Source organism: Schistocerca nitens, chromosome 3, assembly GCF_023898315.1.
Source record: "Schistocerca nitens isolate TAMUIC-IGC-003100 chromosome 3, iqSchNite1.1, whole genome shotgun sequence".
Taxonomy (NCBI): Eukaryota; Metazoa; Arthropoda; class Insecta; order Orthoptera; family Acrididae; genus Schistocerca; species Schistocerca nitens.
In genome coordinates, this window is record NC_064616.1 from 411,362,878 (window position 1) to 411,380,851 (window position 17,974).

Sequence of the window (17,974 nt, forward strand, 5' to 3'; positions counted from 1 at the left end):
TTAGATCTATAGATTTGGCACTTGCTCTACAGGTTTTGAAAAAATTCAAAGTGGTTTTTTCCGATAGTTGACAGTTACTGCCGCACTATTTCTTTGACGGGATATAATCAGTAGGTAGAAAACGCTAATCGTGCTGCTGAAGACTCTGTCACCAAAAGAACGGTATCTGCGTGTTTAACATCCCGCGCACAATGCGGCCAGAGACCTCAGCTGTGCAAGACATTGGAAAACCACGGGATGTCTAAAGTCGGGATGGACAACTAGAGACTGATACCAGCTCAGTCAGAAAATTTGTAAATGATTTCACAGACAGTGTATTTATGGATAATCATTTCCTAAGAGACGAAGAAACAACGCTCAAGCAATGGAAGCGCGCAATAACAGTACCAAAATGTTCGATATGACAGTGCATCTTATGTTCGGCGTAATTAAGTAACTGTTCGAAAGGATTCCCTTGCCCATCTCAGAACGTCCACAAAGAATTTTGTTTGTGAAACTACGATCAACCAATTTCTATGTTGCTGTAACACATTTCGAGGAAAGCGGGCGAGACAAAAACTTTTACATGGCTGCAAAAACGTGGTAGCTAGTGAACATTCCAGACTCGGGTTGGAAATGACATCTATGGAAACATACAGAAAATATATGAAAAACTTGCGTGATTAATTCTGTGGATCTCTTTAAGTACGCCAGGTACTACGCAGACTATACAAGCACGTCCTGAATGAAGAAGTGAAACTGGCAAAGGGAAAAGACCCTACAACACAAGTCACTATAATAAAAACGAAATTTGCATGAAAGAAACGACGGCTGTGGAGGGAGTGCGTCAATGGCCGCAGGATATATTTACTCACTCGTCTCAAAATAGACGATTCCTCACAGAAAAGAATACCACTCAACTTGGGATTTGCCAGACGGCAATAGTACTGCAACATTGCCAATCGCGTAATCGTAAATAAATCTTTATTATAGTACCCTTTTATTGTTTAGTCGTCACGATGTTACTCTCTGTTCTGGAAACTTAATTAAATCTTAGTTTACCAGCTCAAGCATGCACGATAGTGCTGTTGGGAGGACAGGTAAGGCTTGCCTATGTCCAGGGGTGTCTGTGTTTATATGAAGCTAACCAGAAATGTGGTTATTATTTACGATAAATATGAAAAGACGGTACTGAAATATATATCAAAATAGAACCAACCAGTATGTTCGTGAATACGATGCTCTGTCATACCACTGTGCCTTTACGGCGCTCTTGTCAACAAAGCTGCTCCACTCATACACGGTACACACATTTACCAACCGAAGGGTAATTTACGCAATTACATTTTCGTGAAATATTAATCAGCATTATTAGTTTCTACGGGGCAAAAATTTTATTCGGTTAAATTACTAGCCATGTCATGTCTGATGAGAAGTTTGTTGCTTCTTGTGAGAACAAACTGTGTTAATTCGACACATACGTAAATGCGAATTTAGGGCCCTTTATGTACACATCACTTGAAGCTTTCGACAACTCTTTTCTTGGACGCACTTCCGATGTATCTGAAGCAGCATTTCAATTGAACACATTTTTCCGTGAAAGTATGCGAAAACTCTTCATACACATGAGACAAAAGCGCTCAAACTGAAAATAAAAGCTCCAAATATACTTAGGACAAACAAAGTATGATTAACTGTACTGCGAGGTCGAAATTCGGGAAATCTGTTTTTGATGAGTGAGCTGTTTTCTACATCAATATCTATCATTGTAGAAAATATATCTATCTTACTCTGACGATTGATTCTGAAACAAGGTGGTGAGCCACATCAAGAAGAACATCGAGCTCTGTCTTAACACTGGACCGTCTGGTACACTGATTTAGGAAACTCCTCGATAAACCACAGCATAGATTACATGATACTAGGGCAAATGGTATATACGAACGTTCTTCCTGGCATGTGTTAACTAATGCAATGGCACATCCACCATAAGTCACTGCCACATTCTAAAAGTAACGTACACCTCGTTAGCGACAAGGTTAAGGATGTGGGAAGAAAAACGGTGGGTACTGGACACTAGTGTGGAAAGAAATTACTATCAATAACGGTATAAACCGTTTTGTACGAACGAAAGTTTGACAGAAGATTTGGAATATCCTAGCGATCCAAACTGCTCAAAAGAAAATAATAATATACTACGCAGCATTGATCGCCCACGCAGGTGGTCCACATACACTGTGCGCTACCATGTAGACGAGAAACAAATGAAGATTAGGATTTGATGCCCTGTCAACGTAGCACATGCTCCGATAGGACACGGTTTAAGAATGAGATCGGTTGTGTTCTTTTCAGAGGAGTCGTACCAGTATATGAGGAATCCGATTTAGGGAAATGTTAGAAAATCTAAATCTAGACAGCCCGACGGGGATTTCAATCCCGCTCTTCTCGAATGTTAAGTCTAATGTCTCAACCGCTGGGTCACTTCGCTCTGTGAGGATGCAAAGGAAGATATGCTTTATAATTAGTTTTTAGTCTAAATGGTAGTTACAGCTACAACCTGTTTTGAACGACTTAATTCGATGCATTTAAAAGTCTGGGAGCTCGTCGTTTGACATTACCTGTATACAAAGCTCTAACAGGTCGAGTAATGCTTAACCAAAGTAGAAAAACGCTGTTCATCAAAAGTTTTAATAATATAGGACGCCATTACACTGATGTCCTATTGCCTTGTGAACTTCTGACATCTATGAGGAGAAAATACTAAATATTCCACACGTTACACAATGGTGATATCAATTTACCAGGTAACTGCAATGGCAGCGCCTAGTGCCGTACGGAATAGTAACAATTAAAAGTATTTTATCTACTTGGTTTAAAAACTACTCAAGCTAATGAGTATGTAGCAACTAATGAAAATTAGTGCCAGACCGGATCCGACACAGGATTTCGTACTTTCCGCTAGGAGTCACCTTTAGGCTACCCGGGTTCAGGTCCAAGCCTGCCACTGTCACTGATGTTTCCATCTAAGATTTCTGAACACAACAATAAGTTCTACAACGGAGTTTGTAGTAACAGTACAGTACTACTAGGGGAACGAATTGGGGGACATATATATAATCCACTGAATTAGAGTCACTGAGATGAATGGATTGATCTGATCGATATCGAAATCATATCAGCGAAAACCGATCAGAAATATCGCGCCTGCAATGTAATGAATACTACGTGAGTAATTAAACTTATTGGCAGGTGTAAATGTCAGTGACAATGACAGGGGCCATAAGGTCTGCTCAGATCGCTTAACAGTCAAGGTGACTGCTCGCAAGAAGCAGGAAACCCGGGCTCCCGTCTGCCACAAATTTACCTCTATAGCTTAGTGGTCAGCGTGTCTGACTGCCATGCGAATGACTCGGGTTCAATTCTCGATACTGCCAGTGATTCTTTTTTATTTTATTGGGCGGAAGAACGGGCGGGTGTGCACTCAGCCTCGGTAAGGCAACTGACTAGCAGCTCGAGTGACAGCTGCCCGGCTGCAAGGTGTGGGAACCGCAACGGCTAGGAGAGCGCTGTGGTGACTCCCAAACGCCTCCGTATCGCATACAAATGATTTCGTTGGGTGTCACAGCGACCGTTGGATGGCCTGTTTGGACCAGTCTGCGGAGGTTTACATTTTTTCCTTATTCATTACAGTATTTCTCAACCGGTTTTCACTGCATACGCTTCATCCCCCAACGATTCATTCATTCCAACGGATCAAATTAAACTGTTATTACTCTAGCCGTTTAAAACTCTACAATTACGCAATGCCTTAAGATGAGCTTCTACAACTCTAAATGCATCGTAATTTAGTAAAATTATACAAAACAGATGTTACTGCTAGCTGTTATGCGATTCAAAGTATGTTTACAACATTTACAAACCCAGCTGGTTTGTTAATGGAGTGTAACGTACTTTGTAACTGTCTATCAGAGACTGAACCTCATTATCTGCTAGCTAAGGGCGGAGACGGTAGCCGATTAACTTAACGACATGCTAGCCGTGGCAAGCTGTGAGCGCAGCTGGTCGTTGCTCGCGCTCCACTAAGTACTTTCTCGGCATTTCATCCGCGCCTTTGGCTGCCGTTCCGCTTTCATCTCTACCCAAGTTCCGCCTCCTGACACAGGTGAGGTCGCTCACGTTCTGTTTCTCCCGTACCGAAACATCGTAAAGCTGCACTGCCTCACAGACAGTTAACACGTCAAATCAGCTCTTTACTCCTAGCACTGATTTTAAGAGCGTAACTAAAAGGAATTGCACAGTCGACGAATTTACACCGTACAATGCGCAAGTTCTGATATCAATCATATAATGAAACACGGTAAATCGAATTATTGGTGACATGACTGACACGCTTCAGGAGAATTTGGAAAATAAATGCCAATGAATAGATCTTTAGCCTGCATCCGTTCCAAAACAAATGTTTCAGCCACCAGCATCGCATTTGCTGAAATGAACCGGTGTCCGAATTTGAAAATGTGTTATTTGCGATGAGACCTCAATCTTTCGCCTCGCGGTGTAAGTCAAACGCCACCTACACACTACTGCCTCCAAACACTTACTATTTTACCATAATAGACACAGCACAAAATTACTTCATGATCTGGAGACGAAAGACCGATGTGAGGCAGCCATATCAACATACAAAGAAATTTGCAACCTGATTACTATACCTTTGTAACAGCTGCACTATTTAGTTTCTTTTTTTTTTTTTTTTTGACGTTGTACGGTTCATAAAATATAGTTTGACAGTCCGAAATACAGGCATCGTTCAAATGGACGAAAAACAAGAAAATAAAATACAAAGACTCGACGACGCTTGTATTTATCATCACGAAAACCAGAAGTGAACAGTTTTGAACCAAAAACCACAAAAATAATACCAGTGGAGGGATGCCTGACAAAAACTACAAAGTATGGAGTTATTTTCGAAAGATCCCCACCAAAACTGACACCACTCACCCATTTATTTTCATATTTTTTCTAAGAAACATGCACAATACAGCCGCCCACTCGTAAAGTTTAGCACATAAAATAGTTTGTTTCGGCAGTACGCGCTAATTACTTTCTTGTACTAAGGAGTAATAAACAGAAACGAGCGATGACACAGAAACGAGCGATGACAAATATTATTACATTGCGGTGTGTTCAAGGTTCGGCACTGCTCGAAATCAGCACTAAAAGGTTGTCGCAATATCGGAATACATTGGATGTTAAAAAAATATTCATCAGAAAATGAATATTAACACAAAGATGGACGGATGCAAAAATTTATTAACAATTCATAGCTATCAACAGTCACTCTGCTATTAAAGTGCTCCTCCAATAACAAACTGTATTTTGATTGAATGCGCGAGCAGGATTCTAAGACTTTGTGTATGTAAACCAATATTAATATACTACCACTATCAAGCTGACGAAATGGGTCAAAAAATGTTGAAATCTTAGTCAAAAATCGTTCCAGTCAAAAGAATTAAACATTCGACAACCGGTAGATGAAACATTGTGCCCGATACCAAAATGATTAATCCATTTATAACTTTACTCAATCCCTGCTTAAAAAAGTAAGGTGGCTAAAAAAATTTGTGATACACAATGCGTGTTTCGGAAGTACACTGCACATACCAAGATAGTCTCCTAAAAATTATAATTTGATAAAAACTAGTATTATGGCACGATCACCTGTAACACATGTGATTACAAGTGGTGTTCCCGTTTGTAAGTAAGACGACTGGGACACAATGACTTCTACCTATGGGTGCCACTTCGGTTTTTTTTTTTTTCCTTCAGTGTCACTCTACAAAGCGACAAACTTTATCCACGAAACAACCAAAATGTATTATGCTGCATGCGCACAATATGCCGTAATAAAATGAGTCCACCAGCGTCTATTCAAATAATCTTCAGTCAGATGCCTTCACTGACCAACCACACCCACGCCACTGCAGATTTCGGACTTAAATGGTAAAAGTGATTACTTTTCTCGGTTGCAGTAGAGACGCAGAAGCAATTACAACTGCGTTAAATCAAATAACTAAGGCCAAAGGACAAGAAGCAATGTTTACCAGATGATTCCGGTGGCAAAAAGGTGAACGACCACTTGTTTCACGTATCACGAGCCAAATCTAACAGACGGGCGAGATCACCTGTGCTCCAAGACACAATCGAAACAATCGAAATCTTAAAACTGTATGCACACATTAAAAGTATCCGGTCCACCACGAGATTACGACGTCCTCGAGCAATGGGGGTAAGAATAACAGGTTTGAGTCCCAACGGCTGACGTCGCCGTCTCACTCACAATAAACTCGTTTAACCGAGAAGTATTTTAAACTCCACCGCAGTAACGACGAAAGAAAACGCTGGTGCCGTGCCAAGGTCAGTTCGAGCCTCAGCTACCGACGCCAACATCGGTGGACAAGTTCTTTTCCTCTGGATGCCCCCTCCATTCCTTCCTTCGAGCAAACAGCATTCGTGGGCGATTATAGCTCTCTTCTCAATCATCCGCTCGTCTGCCTTTTACGTAGTTATCTTTTTCCTTTCACTGCACACACACACACACACACACACACACACACACACACACACACATGCGCGTCCCGTTAAAATGACAAACTGTGGCGATGCACGCATTAAAAAACAAACATCGAGGTCACTACGTACGTCTATTCAGCGAGGAGCTCGACGTCTCAGCGTCAGCGAGGTAGTCCGAGGAGAGATCGGCGGCGAAGTGCTTGAGGTGATCGCGCTTGGCGTTGCGCAGGTTGTCGGAAGCCTCCCAAGCGGCAGCGGCGCCTGCGCGCTGGCCAGCACTGCACATGGCGCGCGGCGCGGCCGCCATGCTGCTGCAGACTGACTGCGCTCCCCACTCCAACCGTCACAGCAGATGCCACTATCCGGCGTTGCCGGTTGCTACACGAAAGCGGGTCACACCGTCGCCAGTACACATTTTTATGAGTCTGCCGCGTCACTGAGCCCCTCCCCCCGGGACGTCGTTGTTCTGACACCTCGGTAACACGCTTTCCAACATATTTGTCCAACTTTCGGAAACTCGAGGATGAATTCAATAATCTCTCCCATCCTAAGCAGTCCACCGGGTTTTCCATGTCATGTGCAGAGTCGATCTCGGCGTAACGTAAACACTGTCCCGGACACTGACAATAGCAGTAGTCGACCAGAAGGTTGATTTGAACAACGAAATGTTTAACTTCCGCTATCCAACTAAAGTAAAGAGATTACTGCAACAAACTTATTTGAAAAGGCACCAAAAAAGTATCCGTTAAACAACACATTTGTTACAGAGACGGTTTCCTTAGATATCACAGAGTAGGGGTTTGGTCACAAATGTAACAAAAACAAATAATAATAAAATCTCTCTGCCGTTTCACACATCATTCCCGCACTACATACAATATTTTCCTCTTTTTTTTCTTTTCTAGAAATCGGAACTCTCAAAGTTCTACGATAAAACTAACACCTTATCCTCTTTAGAACTCAACAGCTCACTCATTATAGAGGGTTGCGGACTCAATTTTTCATGTAAGCAAATGGGATGTTGCAGTACACAGAATGGAAACCAAGTTCCAACACTATGGTCTTGATGTCAGCTAACAGTCCGTGTGGAGTGTTACATACTGAAGAGGTAGACGGTACTGAGGAACACTAGTTTCTTACATAATTAAATAATTTCTTTGCAAAACAGCAGTGTAAACTAAGAACAAACCGAATAAGGTTGCGCTGTTTGTAACAGACTACTCTTTGGATTCCAGATGATGGAAGCTTCAATATTCATCCGGCCATCCTGCTTTCGATTTTTCGTGATTTCTCTAACTTACTACACTTGTCCGTCCTCTTTTGGAGTACTGCTGCGCTATCTGGGATCAAAAATGGTTCAAATGGCTCTGAGCACTATGGGACTTAACATCTGAGGTCATCAGTCCCCTAGAACTTAGAACTAATTAAACCTAACTAACCTAAGGACATCACACACAACCATGCCCGAGGTAGGATTCGAGCCTGCGATCGTAGCGGTCGCGCGGTTCCAGACTATCTGGGATCCTTACCATATATGATTAACGGAGTACATTGAGAAAGTTCAAAGGAGAGCAGTACGTTTTGTATTATCGCGAAATAGGGGAGAGAGTGTCACGGACATTATAAAGGATTTGGGATGGACATCATTAAAACAACGGCGTTTTTCGCTGCGGCGGAATCTTCTCACGAAATTTCAATCACCAAATTTCTCCCCCGAATGCGAAAATATTTTGTTGACGCCAAACTAGATAGGGATAAACGACAATCATAAAAAAAAGGGAAATCAAGACCTCGCACAGAAAGATATAGATGTTCGTAATATCTGCGCGCTGTTCGAGATTGGAATAAAAGAGAATTACTGTGAAGGTGGTTCGATGAACCCTCTGCCAAGCACTTAAGTGCGATTTGCGGAGTATCGACGTAGATGTACGCGAATGCCGGGATGTTTCCTACTATAAAGGCACAGATCACTACCGATCCCATCCTTGTGAAACTAGACCTGTAAACGTGCAAATGCCTTTATATATGAATTAAGTTTTTTAACTCTTAATATCATGTCGTGTCCAACGTCATATCCAGCATCCTAGTAAAAGTGACCTATGGCTACTTGACACTACTAACGCTATTAGTATGTCACTACTTTCTTCCGAGCTCAGTACTGCCAACGTAGAACACGAACAACGGTGCAGCTTGTCATTTTTCATAAATCCATACAACTGCCGGAGGTTAATTTCCTGCATTGTACCAGAGAAAAAAAAAAAAAATCAGTGCTACCAACGCTCGGACGCATACTGTCTACTTTTCTAGTCTTCCACTGGTAAATTCAAATCAAGTCACATTAACTTCCCTTCTATGCACTCGATAGCATTCTTAGCAATTTGAGACGATTGTGCTTGCTGGTCGACAACATTTGCGCAAGTGTCAACGAAAGTCGAAAAAGTAGTAAGTTCACAGATCAGATTGTACAATGCAGAATGCAGTATTACGTAGGCGACGCCTGGGATTCATATAATTTATTCCTTTAACAAAGGAAAAAATAAGGAAAGCGGGGATCACTCTGAGGTTGTGTGTTAATTATGATAAAATAACTTAGTCAATGTGTAAAACACGTTATATGGCATAAAAATGCAGAACTTAGTAGATGACCTTCAATTTATATTCGAAATTGAAACACATTTTAACTGTACGAAATGAATTTGTTAGGTCAATATTCGCGTAACGTCAACATGCACTGTGAGTACCGTAGGAATCAAAACCATAATGTCATTAAAAATTGCGTGAACTAGCTCAATAGGAAGCAAATCTTGTTCTCCTTGCAAAGTCGCTCTTCGCACAGAAATGATATGGAAAAGGACTTTACATTAATGCGCCTCCCGAGAGCAATTCATTTTTATGGGACTTTTCTCGCTAAAAATTACTGCCTTCGGCATCCACAGACAGAGGCAAGTATAGTAAAAACCGAAAATTCTTTCCACTATTGTAACTGTAAAAGCACATTTTTAAAAATTGCACCTTTTTTACTGAAAATAGAAGAGAAGAAAAATGCAATTGTAGATGGACGTGGCTGGCTAATCGCATGGATGAGGTAGTCACTCTGCGATACACACAAAAAGCCTTCTGAAAGCTAACCCCGGAGTTCAGACAATGTCCAAAATTTTAGGTTTTACAAGTATCGTCTAATTACTAACTAACACGGAGGGCAAATCATGACTTAAATTTACAGCTACCTGCTAAATAGAATATAAAGCTTACCTCTAATGTGGCATACTGAAATCTGTACATTACAACTACGGGGTCTTTCTGGATGGAGATGAATACAACTTCATCCCACCTCTGTTACTATAAGGAGGAACGAAACAATGGGGATTGTTTCTTTCAATGGCTGGAGTTTGCTATCCCTCACTTCCTGCCGCGCGGCTCTCATTGTTAACAAAGCAGGCTTTTTGCACTAATCCTAAGAGCCTCATTGTTCGCAAATGGTTATTCAGTCGCTCCACGGTTGGACGAGCAACAGCGTGGTTCAGAGGCTCCTATAGTTACAAGTGTATTTTGTAAACTCGTCGTACCATTGCGAGCTGTCGTCAGATGTGAAATGGCTGGTCAAAGGCTGGAAATAAAGCTGGTCGTACATCTAGTCTGTTCCCATAAAACATATAAACTTTGATCATCAGATACCTATAAGTGGTAACCTCTCACGTGGGATCCTTCGCAAACAATTATCTAATCATTTTGTGTAGTCCTTGAAACAAACACTGAAGGAAACGTGCAGCTCCTGAGACAGGAGCGTGGAAGTCTAACAAGAGGACCGCACGAACTTCCATCCACCAATTTGATTCATATTGACAAGATGTGTAGGAAACGACGAGGACTTCACCATGTCTAAACAGGAAGACGGATCTCTCGACCGCTTTCGAAAAAGTCGAGTTCGAAAATTTTAGGCGCCCCAATACGCCAGGGATGATGATGATGACGTTTGGTTTGTGGGGCGCTCAACAGCGCGGTCATCAGCGCCCGTACACATTCTCACTCTGTACCCATACCAATGTAGCCACTTTCATGAATGACGATGGAATGATGAGGACAATACAAACACCGAGTCCCCGGTCAGAGAAAATCCCCAATCCGGCCGCAATAGAACTCCGCACGCGTGCAGAGCTCTTACGTGCGTGTTCTGTCACCCAAGTACACACTACCCCCACTGCCACGCCATACCGTCTGAGGGGGAAAGAGGTGGGAGGCACTGGAACTGGCAAGCGCCGTAATTTTCCGTTATATTTCATTATTTTTGTCGCGCTGAAGACGTAATAAAAATTTATATCTGGTACCAACTGTCAGTATACAGACACATGCAGACAATTTCACACATTTTCGACACTAAGGCTGCCACGTCATTGTCGCCTATTTAGTTTCACAATCTAAAATACTTTATGAACATATACCGATTGAAACCTTGTATCATGTTTGGAACCTCATTAAGCAGATATGGAAACTCTTCCCGCAGAAAACAATGTAGAACTTCTGACAGTTTTAACGTAAAAGAATTTGTCTTTTAAAAGAGACTTGCAATGCATAACGATCTGTTCCATCTGCATAGACACTAACGTGCAGAAATAAGTTGTTGTTCATCTTGGAACATCTTACTGTGGGTGGTGTCAAGTGTACATAATGTTCTAATTTTCGTTCTCAGTTTCCTTTTTCCTCCAGAAATTCAACAGTTTGTGGGTCTTATTTCGAAAAGTCGTTCCTGGCATGACTCTTGACCAAAGCATCCCGCAGTTGTATGTAACGTCTCCATACTCTTCATTCAATTCGATCAAAAACTGTTATAACTGATGACATAATAATGCGAGTGACTTCACAAATTTTCTATTCATACCATCAATTTGACCACCAGCTCCATGGCAGCAAACGTAGCAGAAAGCGCATCTTGATGTAGAAAACAATGAATACCGTACAAATAGACTGTCGATCTAAGTTTCCGCTCTTTCATTGTCAACTAAATGTTTAATTTCTTTCTGCATGGTATTGTAATATCGTCCCATAGCAAATGTGCGGTATCTGTCGATTATGCGACTGCATAATAGACCTGAGAATTCTCTCTCCTTCTGTTCTATGATAACTACTAATTTTTAATGACTTGTGACGACAGATCGCTAGACTGCCTCTTTTTGTGCAAACAACCACTGGACCTGTGAAATTAATTTATACCACGAATAAACGGCGAAGGATAAACGAAAGTTGTTCTGATCTAAAGACGCCACAACAAATTCCGGAAGGAATAGCGTCGCATAGCACTGCTGAATGAATTGTCGCGCTGTACTAAGCAGTTCCGAGATGCGCCGTGACCGGTCGCTCTCTGATCGCACGTGCGCAGCACATTGTGCACGCCGTGGCCGACGTTGTAATACCCTTTGCACGGTTGCCAGCATCCAAGGGGCCCGCAGCTGAGCAAGTAAGTGCTTAGTTTCATATGCGTTATCTCTCGATCCGATCTCACTATCTGTACTTTTTTCCGTTCCCACGTCATTCTAACAACAGATTTATTATGACTGTGTAAACTATCAACATTTAATTATTAATTTATTATTTTCATAATATTTATCCTGAAAAAGGGAGGAAATTTTTTTGTCGTAACGAGATTGGAAATTAACATGAGAACTTTCAATTAAATCAGTATAGTGATCTTATTTACATTAATGTATCAACATTTGTGACAAGTATATGGAACCTATGGAACGCTGCATGAATCAGGATGATACCGACTGTAGAAACATGGTAAACAATGATTACTGTGACAAGCAGCACATGTAACGAGCGCCGAATTTTTGCATGCGCATAGTTTTTAAAATGTGTATGTTGCAAAACTAATACGATTTACATTCATAAATGCTTCTCCGTGGTCATCAAGATTCCACGGCATACCACGCATACCGTACCACCGAAGATTAGTGCAGAAAACTAATGGTGTATGATTGAATGCAATCTTCTCTACAAGCTCCCTCTCTAGTCTGTTCAATGATGTATGTGCAACTCTGTAGTCGTTTTATGAATTTCTTCACCTGCCCGTAAAAAATAAACATTGCAGACTGCACCAGCAGAGTACATTTTTTAAGGAATTATTCTAATACTGCTTACCGCACGTTGGCAGATACATCCCCATCCTGAAAAGTTTAGCCGTGCGAACCCAAATTCGTTCGCTCTCCCTACGAATCGAGGAGCAAAAGAAATAGTTGTTCTCTCACGTATGGATATCGGAAAAATGGGCTCATGGTGAATGTATATCGAGGAATAAGGTTGCAATAGCCAATTACTTCCAAAATTTTAGAGAAAAATCAGATTTTTCAGGGTAAAGAGTACGAAAGTAATTAATGATTCATTAGATATCGCTGACCTGCACAGTCGTAATAAATTTATTAGAACTGCTGAGCAAAAAGTAGCGGCAATGAAAAGTCGATCCAGAGGCCTCGTGCTTATGAAACTAAGCGTTTACTCACTTGGTTCGGGGCTCCTTGATTACAAGCAACCAGAGTATACAAGCGCGCATCAAGTTTTCAAACTCGATTTTCTTGAAAAAGACTGGGAGTTACGTCTTCCCGTTTAAATGTTGAAGTTCTATCCGTGCCCTACACACCATGTCAACATGATCGTGCGACCCCTTTGTACGTTAAACATCTCAGATACAAAGCTACTTTAAATTAAAATTGCTATTCTTTTAATTTCTTGATATGGGCAGCGCTTTTTAAGCCTAATTATTACAGGAAAATAAACAAAGCCACTCTCGTGTCAGGGAAATTACATTTGACAGCATAAAATAAGGTCCACCAGTATTTACTTTAATTGCTGCGCAAGATGATGTGAGAAGTCTGGAAAACTTGCCACCCGGTTTGGATGGAACATTCTTTGTAGCAGCATTCAAACTACAGCCTCTTACTGTTGTCTCCCGGTATGGATTTTGCTCCTTCCTGTAAAAGGGCTTATGCTGCTACTATGTGTCAGTGTCGCTTGCTTGTACGAGAAAGGATCGCAACGGCATTCGAGTAATAGTCATTTTGGAATCATAAATTTTCCAATACAAATGCGGCGCGTTATGTCGGTGAGATGAGGGCTTACGTCTTATAAAATATCTCGACGCTGTCAATACAGTTATCTCGCATCGTTTAGAAAGTCACATTTGTGCGCCATAGCATCGTCAGGCGTAAGCTGCGGAGGGTAACTAATGAGAAACTCAAATGAATTAGAATCTTCACGCTAAATGCCATGTTTGAAATTTTGAATTAGAATCACGGAAATGAAATGTGTGTATGATGGGAATGAAATCCATCAAGATGCAGGGCAGAAATTGGCAGCTAATAGCGATCAGAAGTGCTAAAATCTAAATGTGATGAACGTGTGGGGATAAATGCAAATCTGTACCATGCCTAAAACTCATAGGTGGTTACATTAGTGATATTGACATTCAAGCTTGGAGACGTGCTTAGATAGTGTAATCGTTAAGACAACTGCTAGTGAACAGGACGAAAGCCGTATTCGAGCCCCAGTCTGGCACACATTTTCATTAGTCTCGACATTTTTAGTTAGTTAGTTCGATGTCCCAAAGTTCATCTAAACGGTTCTTTTATCGAAATAATATGGAATGAGTCATTTCACAGGATACTTATACACTGTTAGTGTTAACATTAATGAACACATTTTTCATACAACTTAAAAAAATTTTGGAGTCTTCCTTTTTACAAGTACCAGGTTTTAAATAGAAATTCGTCCACAGAATAGAAGGAGTTGTCCAGGAGAAATAACTTTGAGTTATATTTAAAATGTGATTGGCTACTTGACAGACATTTCATGTTCTTGGGCAAATGATCAAGTATTTCTGATGCCGCATACTGAACTCCTTTCTGGGCCACAGCTTTAATAATGATTAATAATAACGATTTTTTTCTTCTTCTTCTAGTGTTGTAGGTATGTACATGACTTCTTTTTAAACTGTGATGGATTATTTATGACGAATCTTACTAGCGAATATAAAGCAGCCTCGTAAGACGTAACACCCCTTTTATTTCGTGAACGGTTACACGTATCGAAACGCTGTTTTCGGCAATGTTAGAACGTCGAGGGGCAAGTATTTTTTTGTTTGGTTAATGTTTTTAGCGCTGGTATCAACGGAGATATTGAATTAAGTACTTTTTTAAATGAAACCGTGTACGTTTTATAACTGCATTCGATAGCTCTTGAGAAGACAGTTACAGTGATATAGCGCTTGTTAATGTTGATGTTGAAACCTATCGTTAAAAAAATTGATAAATGTCCTACAATGTGAGAGTACAGTGACCGGAATCGGCATTAGCGGGGCAAACATCGACAAGCCGAGCTCTCGTGCTACGCTGTGTAGGAATATCAACACATTTGCCTGTTTACTTGTCTGTACTGCTGGTCGCTCATTTCTGCTACGACATTCGTTGCGAGCAGACATGTATACATGTATACCATAAGGAGAGGTTGGATATACTACTTTTAGCCGGCCTGTGTGGCCGAGCGGTTCTAGGCGCTTCAGTCTGGAACCGCGCGACCGCTACGGTCGCAGGTTCGAATCCTGCCTCGGGCATGGATGTGTGTGATGTCCTTAGGTTAGTAAGGTTTAAGTAGTTCTAAGTTCTAGGGGACTGATGACCTCAGATGTTAAGTCCCATTGTACTCAGAACCATTTGAACCATTTGATATACTACACTCCTGGAAATTGAAATAAGAACACCGTGAATTCATTGTCCCAGGAAGGGGAAACTTTATTGACACATTCCTGGGGTCAGATACATCACATGATCACACTGACAGAACCACAGGCACATAGACACAGGCAACAGAGCATGCACAATGTCGGCACTAGTACAGTGTATATCCACCTTTCGCAGCAATGCAGGCTGCTATTCTCCCATGGAGACGATCGTAGAGATGCTGGATGTAGTCCTGTGGAACGGCTTGCCATGCCATTTCTACCTGGCGCCTCAGTTGGACCAGCGTTCGTGCTGGACGTGCAGACCGCGTGAGACGACGCTTCATCCAGTCCCAAACATGCTCAATGGGGGACAGATCCGGAGATCTTGCTGGCCAGGGTAGTTGACTTACACCTTCTAGAGCACGTTGGGTGGCACGGGATACATGCGGACGTGCATTGTCCTGTTCGAACAGCAAGTTCCCTTGCCGGTCTAGGAATGGTAGAACGATGGGTTCGATGACGGTTTGGATGTACCGTGCACTATTCAGTGTCCCCTCGACGATCACCAGTGGTGTACGGCCAGTGTAGGAGATCGCTCCCCACACCATGATGCCGGGTGTTGGCCCTGTGTGCCTCGGTCGTATGCAGTCCTGATTGTGGCGCTCACCTGCACGGCGCCAAACACGCATACGACCATCATTGGCACCAAGGCAGAAGCGACTCTCATCGCTGAAGACGACACGTCTCCATTCGTCCCTCCATTCACGCCTGTCGCGACACCACTGGAGGCGGGCTGCACGATGTTGGGGCGTGAGCGGAAGACGGCCTAACGGTGTGCGGGACCGTAGCCCAGCTTCATGGAGACGGTTGCGAATGGTCCTCGCCGATACCCCAGGAGCAACAGTGTCCCTAATTTGCTGGGAAGTGGCGGTGCGGTCCCCTACGGCACTGCGTAGGATCCTACGGTCTTGGCGTGCATCCGTGCGTCGCTGCGGTCCGGTCCCAGGTCGACGGGCACGTGCACCTTCCGCCGACCACTGGCGACAACATCGAAGTACTGTGGAGACCTCACGCCCCACGTGTTGAGCAATTCGGCGGTACGTCCACCCGGCCTCCCGCATGCCCACTATACGCCCTCGCTCAAAGTCCGTCAACTGCACATACGGTTCACGTCCACGCTGTCGCGGCATGCTACCAGTGTTAAAGACTGCGATGGAGCTCCGTATGCCACAGCAAACTGGCTGACACTGACGGCGGCGGTGCACAAATGCTGCGCAGCTAGCGCCATTCGACGGCCAACACCGCGGTTCCTGGTGTGTCCGCTGTGCCGTGCGTGTGATCATTGCTTGTACAGCCCTCTCGCAGTGTCCGGAGCAAGTATGGTGGGTCTGACACACCGGTGTCAATGTGTTCTTTTTTCCATTTCCAGGAGTGTACTTTAATATGGTGAAAGTAAAAGAAATGCCGTAGAAACAGTACAACTACGTAGGGCTGTCTACCCGGATCACCAGCGTCCGACGCGCCAGGCAATTGCACAAATTATTACAACGCTAGTGCGGACAGTCGCCTGAACGTCAAAAAGAGGAGAAGAAAGAAGACTGCAACTGACAGAGAACATGAAGAAGCTGTTCTCACTACGACGCTAATGAACCCGCACAGTGCTACGAGACATACTGCCAAGGAATGTGGTATCAGGCAGACAAGTGTCATTTGCATCCTGCACCGACAGGATTTCCATCCCTATCATGTCACTAAATAAGATACTCGAGGACCGTGATTTCGAACGTCGTTCAGAATTTTGTCGGTTAGCCCTTCAGCAACTGAGAGACGACCCTACGTTTTTCCGACGAGTGCTTTTCCCCACTGAAGCAACGTCTATTAACCACGCTAATGTAAATTTGCATAACATGCGCTACTGGGCAACCGAAAATCCGCACTGGCTTCGTCAGGTGCAACATCAACGTTCCTGGAGCGTAAACGTATGGCGTGGCATAATAGGAAATTCCACTGTGGGACCTTACTTCCTCCCAGGCGTTCTAAATGGGCATTCGTAAGCACTTTCTGTCAGTTCTTCTAGAAGAGGTACTACTGGATATTCGACAGTGGCTGCAACACGACGGTTGTCCAGCTCACTCGTCCCGTGTAGCAACGCAAATACTGAATGAGAATTTTCCTGCATGTTGGATAGGACGAAATTCTGTTGTCAAATGGCCTGTAAGGTCCCCCGATTGGACTCTTGATTTCTTTCTTTGGGGAGCACTCAAAAACACAGTCTATGACGACGCCCAAACTACGCCACACGATATGTGTCGTCGAACCGCCAGTGCATGCTCTACCATATCATCCACTGTAATTACATCTGTTCATCGTTCTTTCGAACTACGATTGCAACTGTACCTTTCAGCCCCAGGTCAACAGACTGAACACATGCATAAATAAAGGATAACATTATTTTGTTTATTATTCGGCACTGGGGTCCGAACCGCACAACAACCCTGGGTTCGGTGTGTGGCGTCGGTGGGGTGAGTGGACTGCTGTAGCCTGTTGTGTGGCTGCGTACCACTGGGGGCTACGTCGGGGACGAAGCCTCTCCGTTGTTTCTAGGTCCCCAGTTCTATACATACATACATACACACATGCTTCCTCAGTTCAAGCTTTCATCAATATGTACGCCCAAACATTCGGGGCATTCTGCACTATTTACTAACTCCTGTTCAT

At 42.9% G+C, this 17,974-nt stretch overlaps 1 protein-coding gene across 2 annotated transcripts in view; it reads right to left on the reverse strand.

Annotated features, from left to right (window-relative positions):
- Positions 1-17,974, reverse strand: part of LOC126248356 (membrane-associated guanylate kinase, WW and PDZ domain-containing protein 1) — a 408,513-nt gene that overhangs the window by 248,228 nt on the left and 142,311 nt on the right. The window contains exon 1 of one of the 2 annotated variants that reach the window (XM_049949273.1): positions 6,679-6,846. The exons of the other annotated variant lie outside the window; for it this stretch is intronic. Coding sequence (XP_049805230.1) covers positions 6,679-6,835 — 157 coding nt within the window. The 5' untranslated portion in view covers positions 6,836-6,846. Of the gene's footprint in view, positions 1-6,678; positions 6,847-17,974 lie in introns of those variants that run through there. 2 annotated transcript variants of the gene reach the window in all.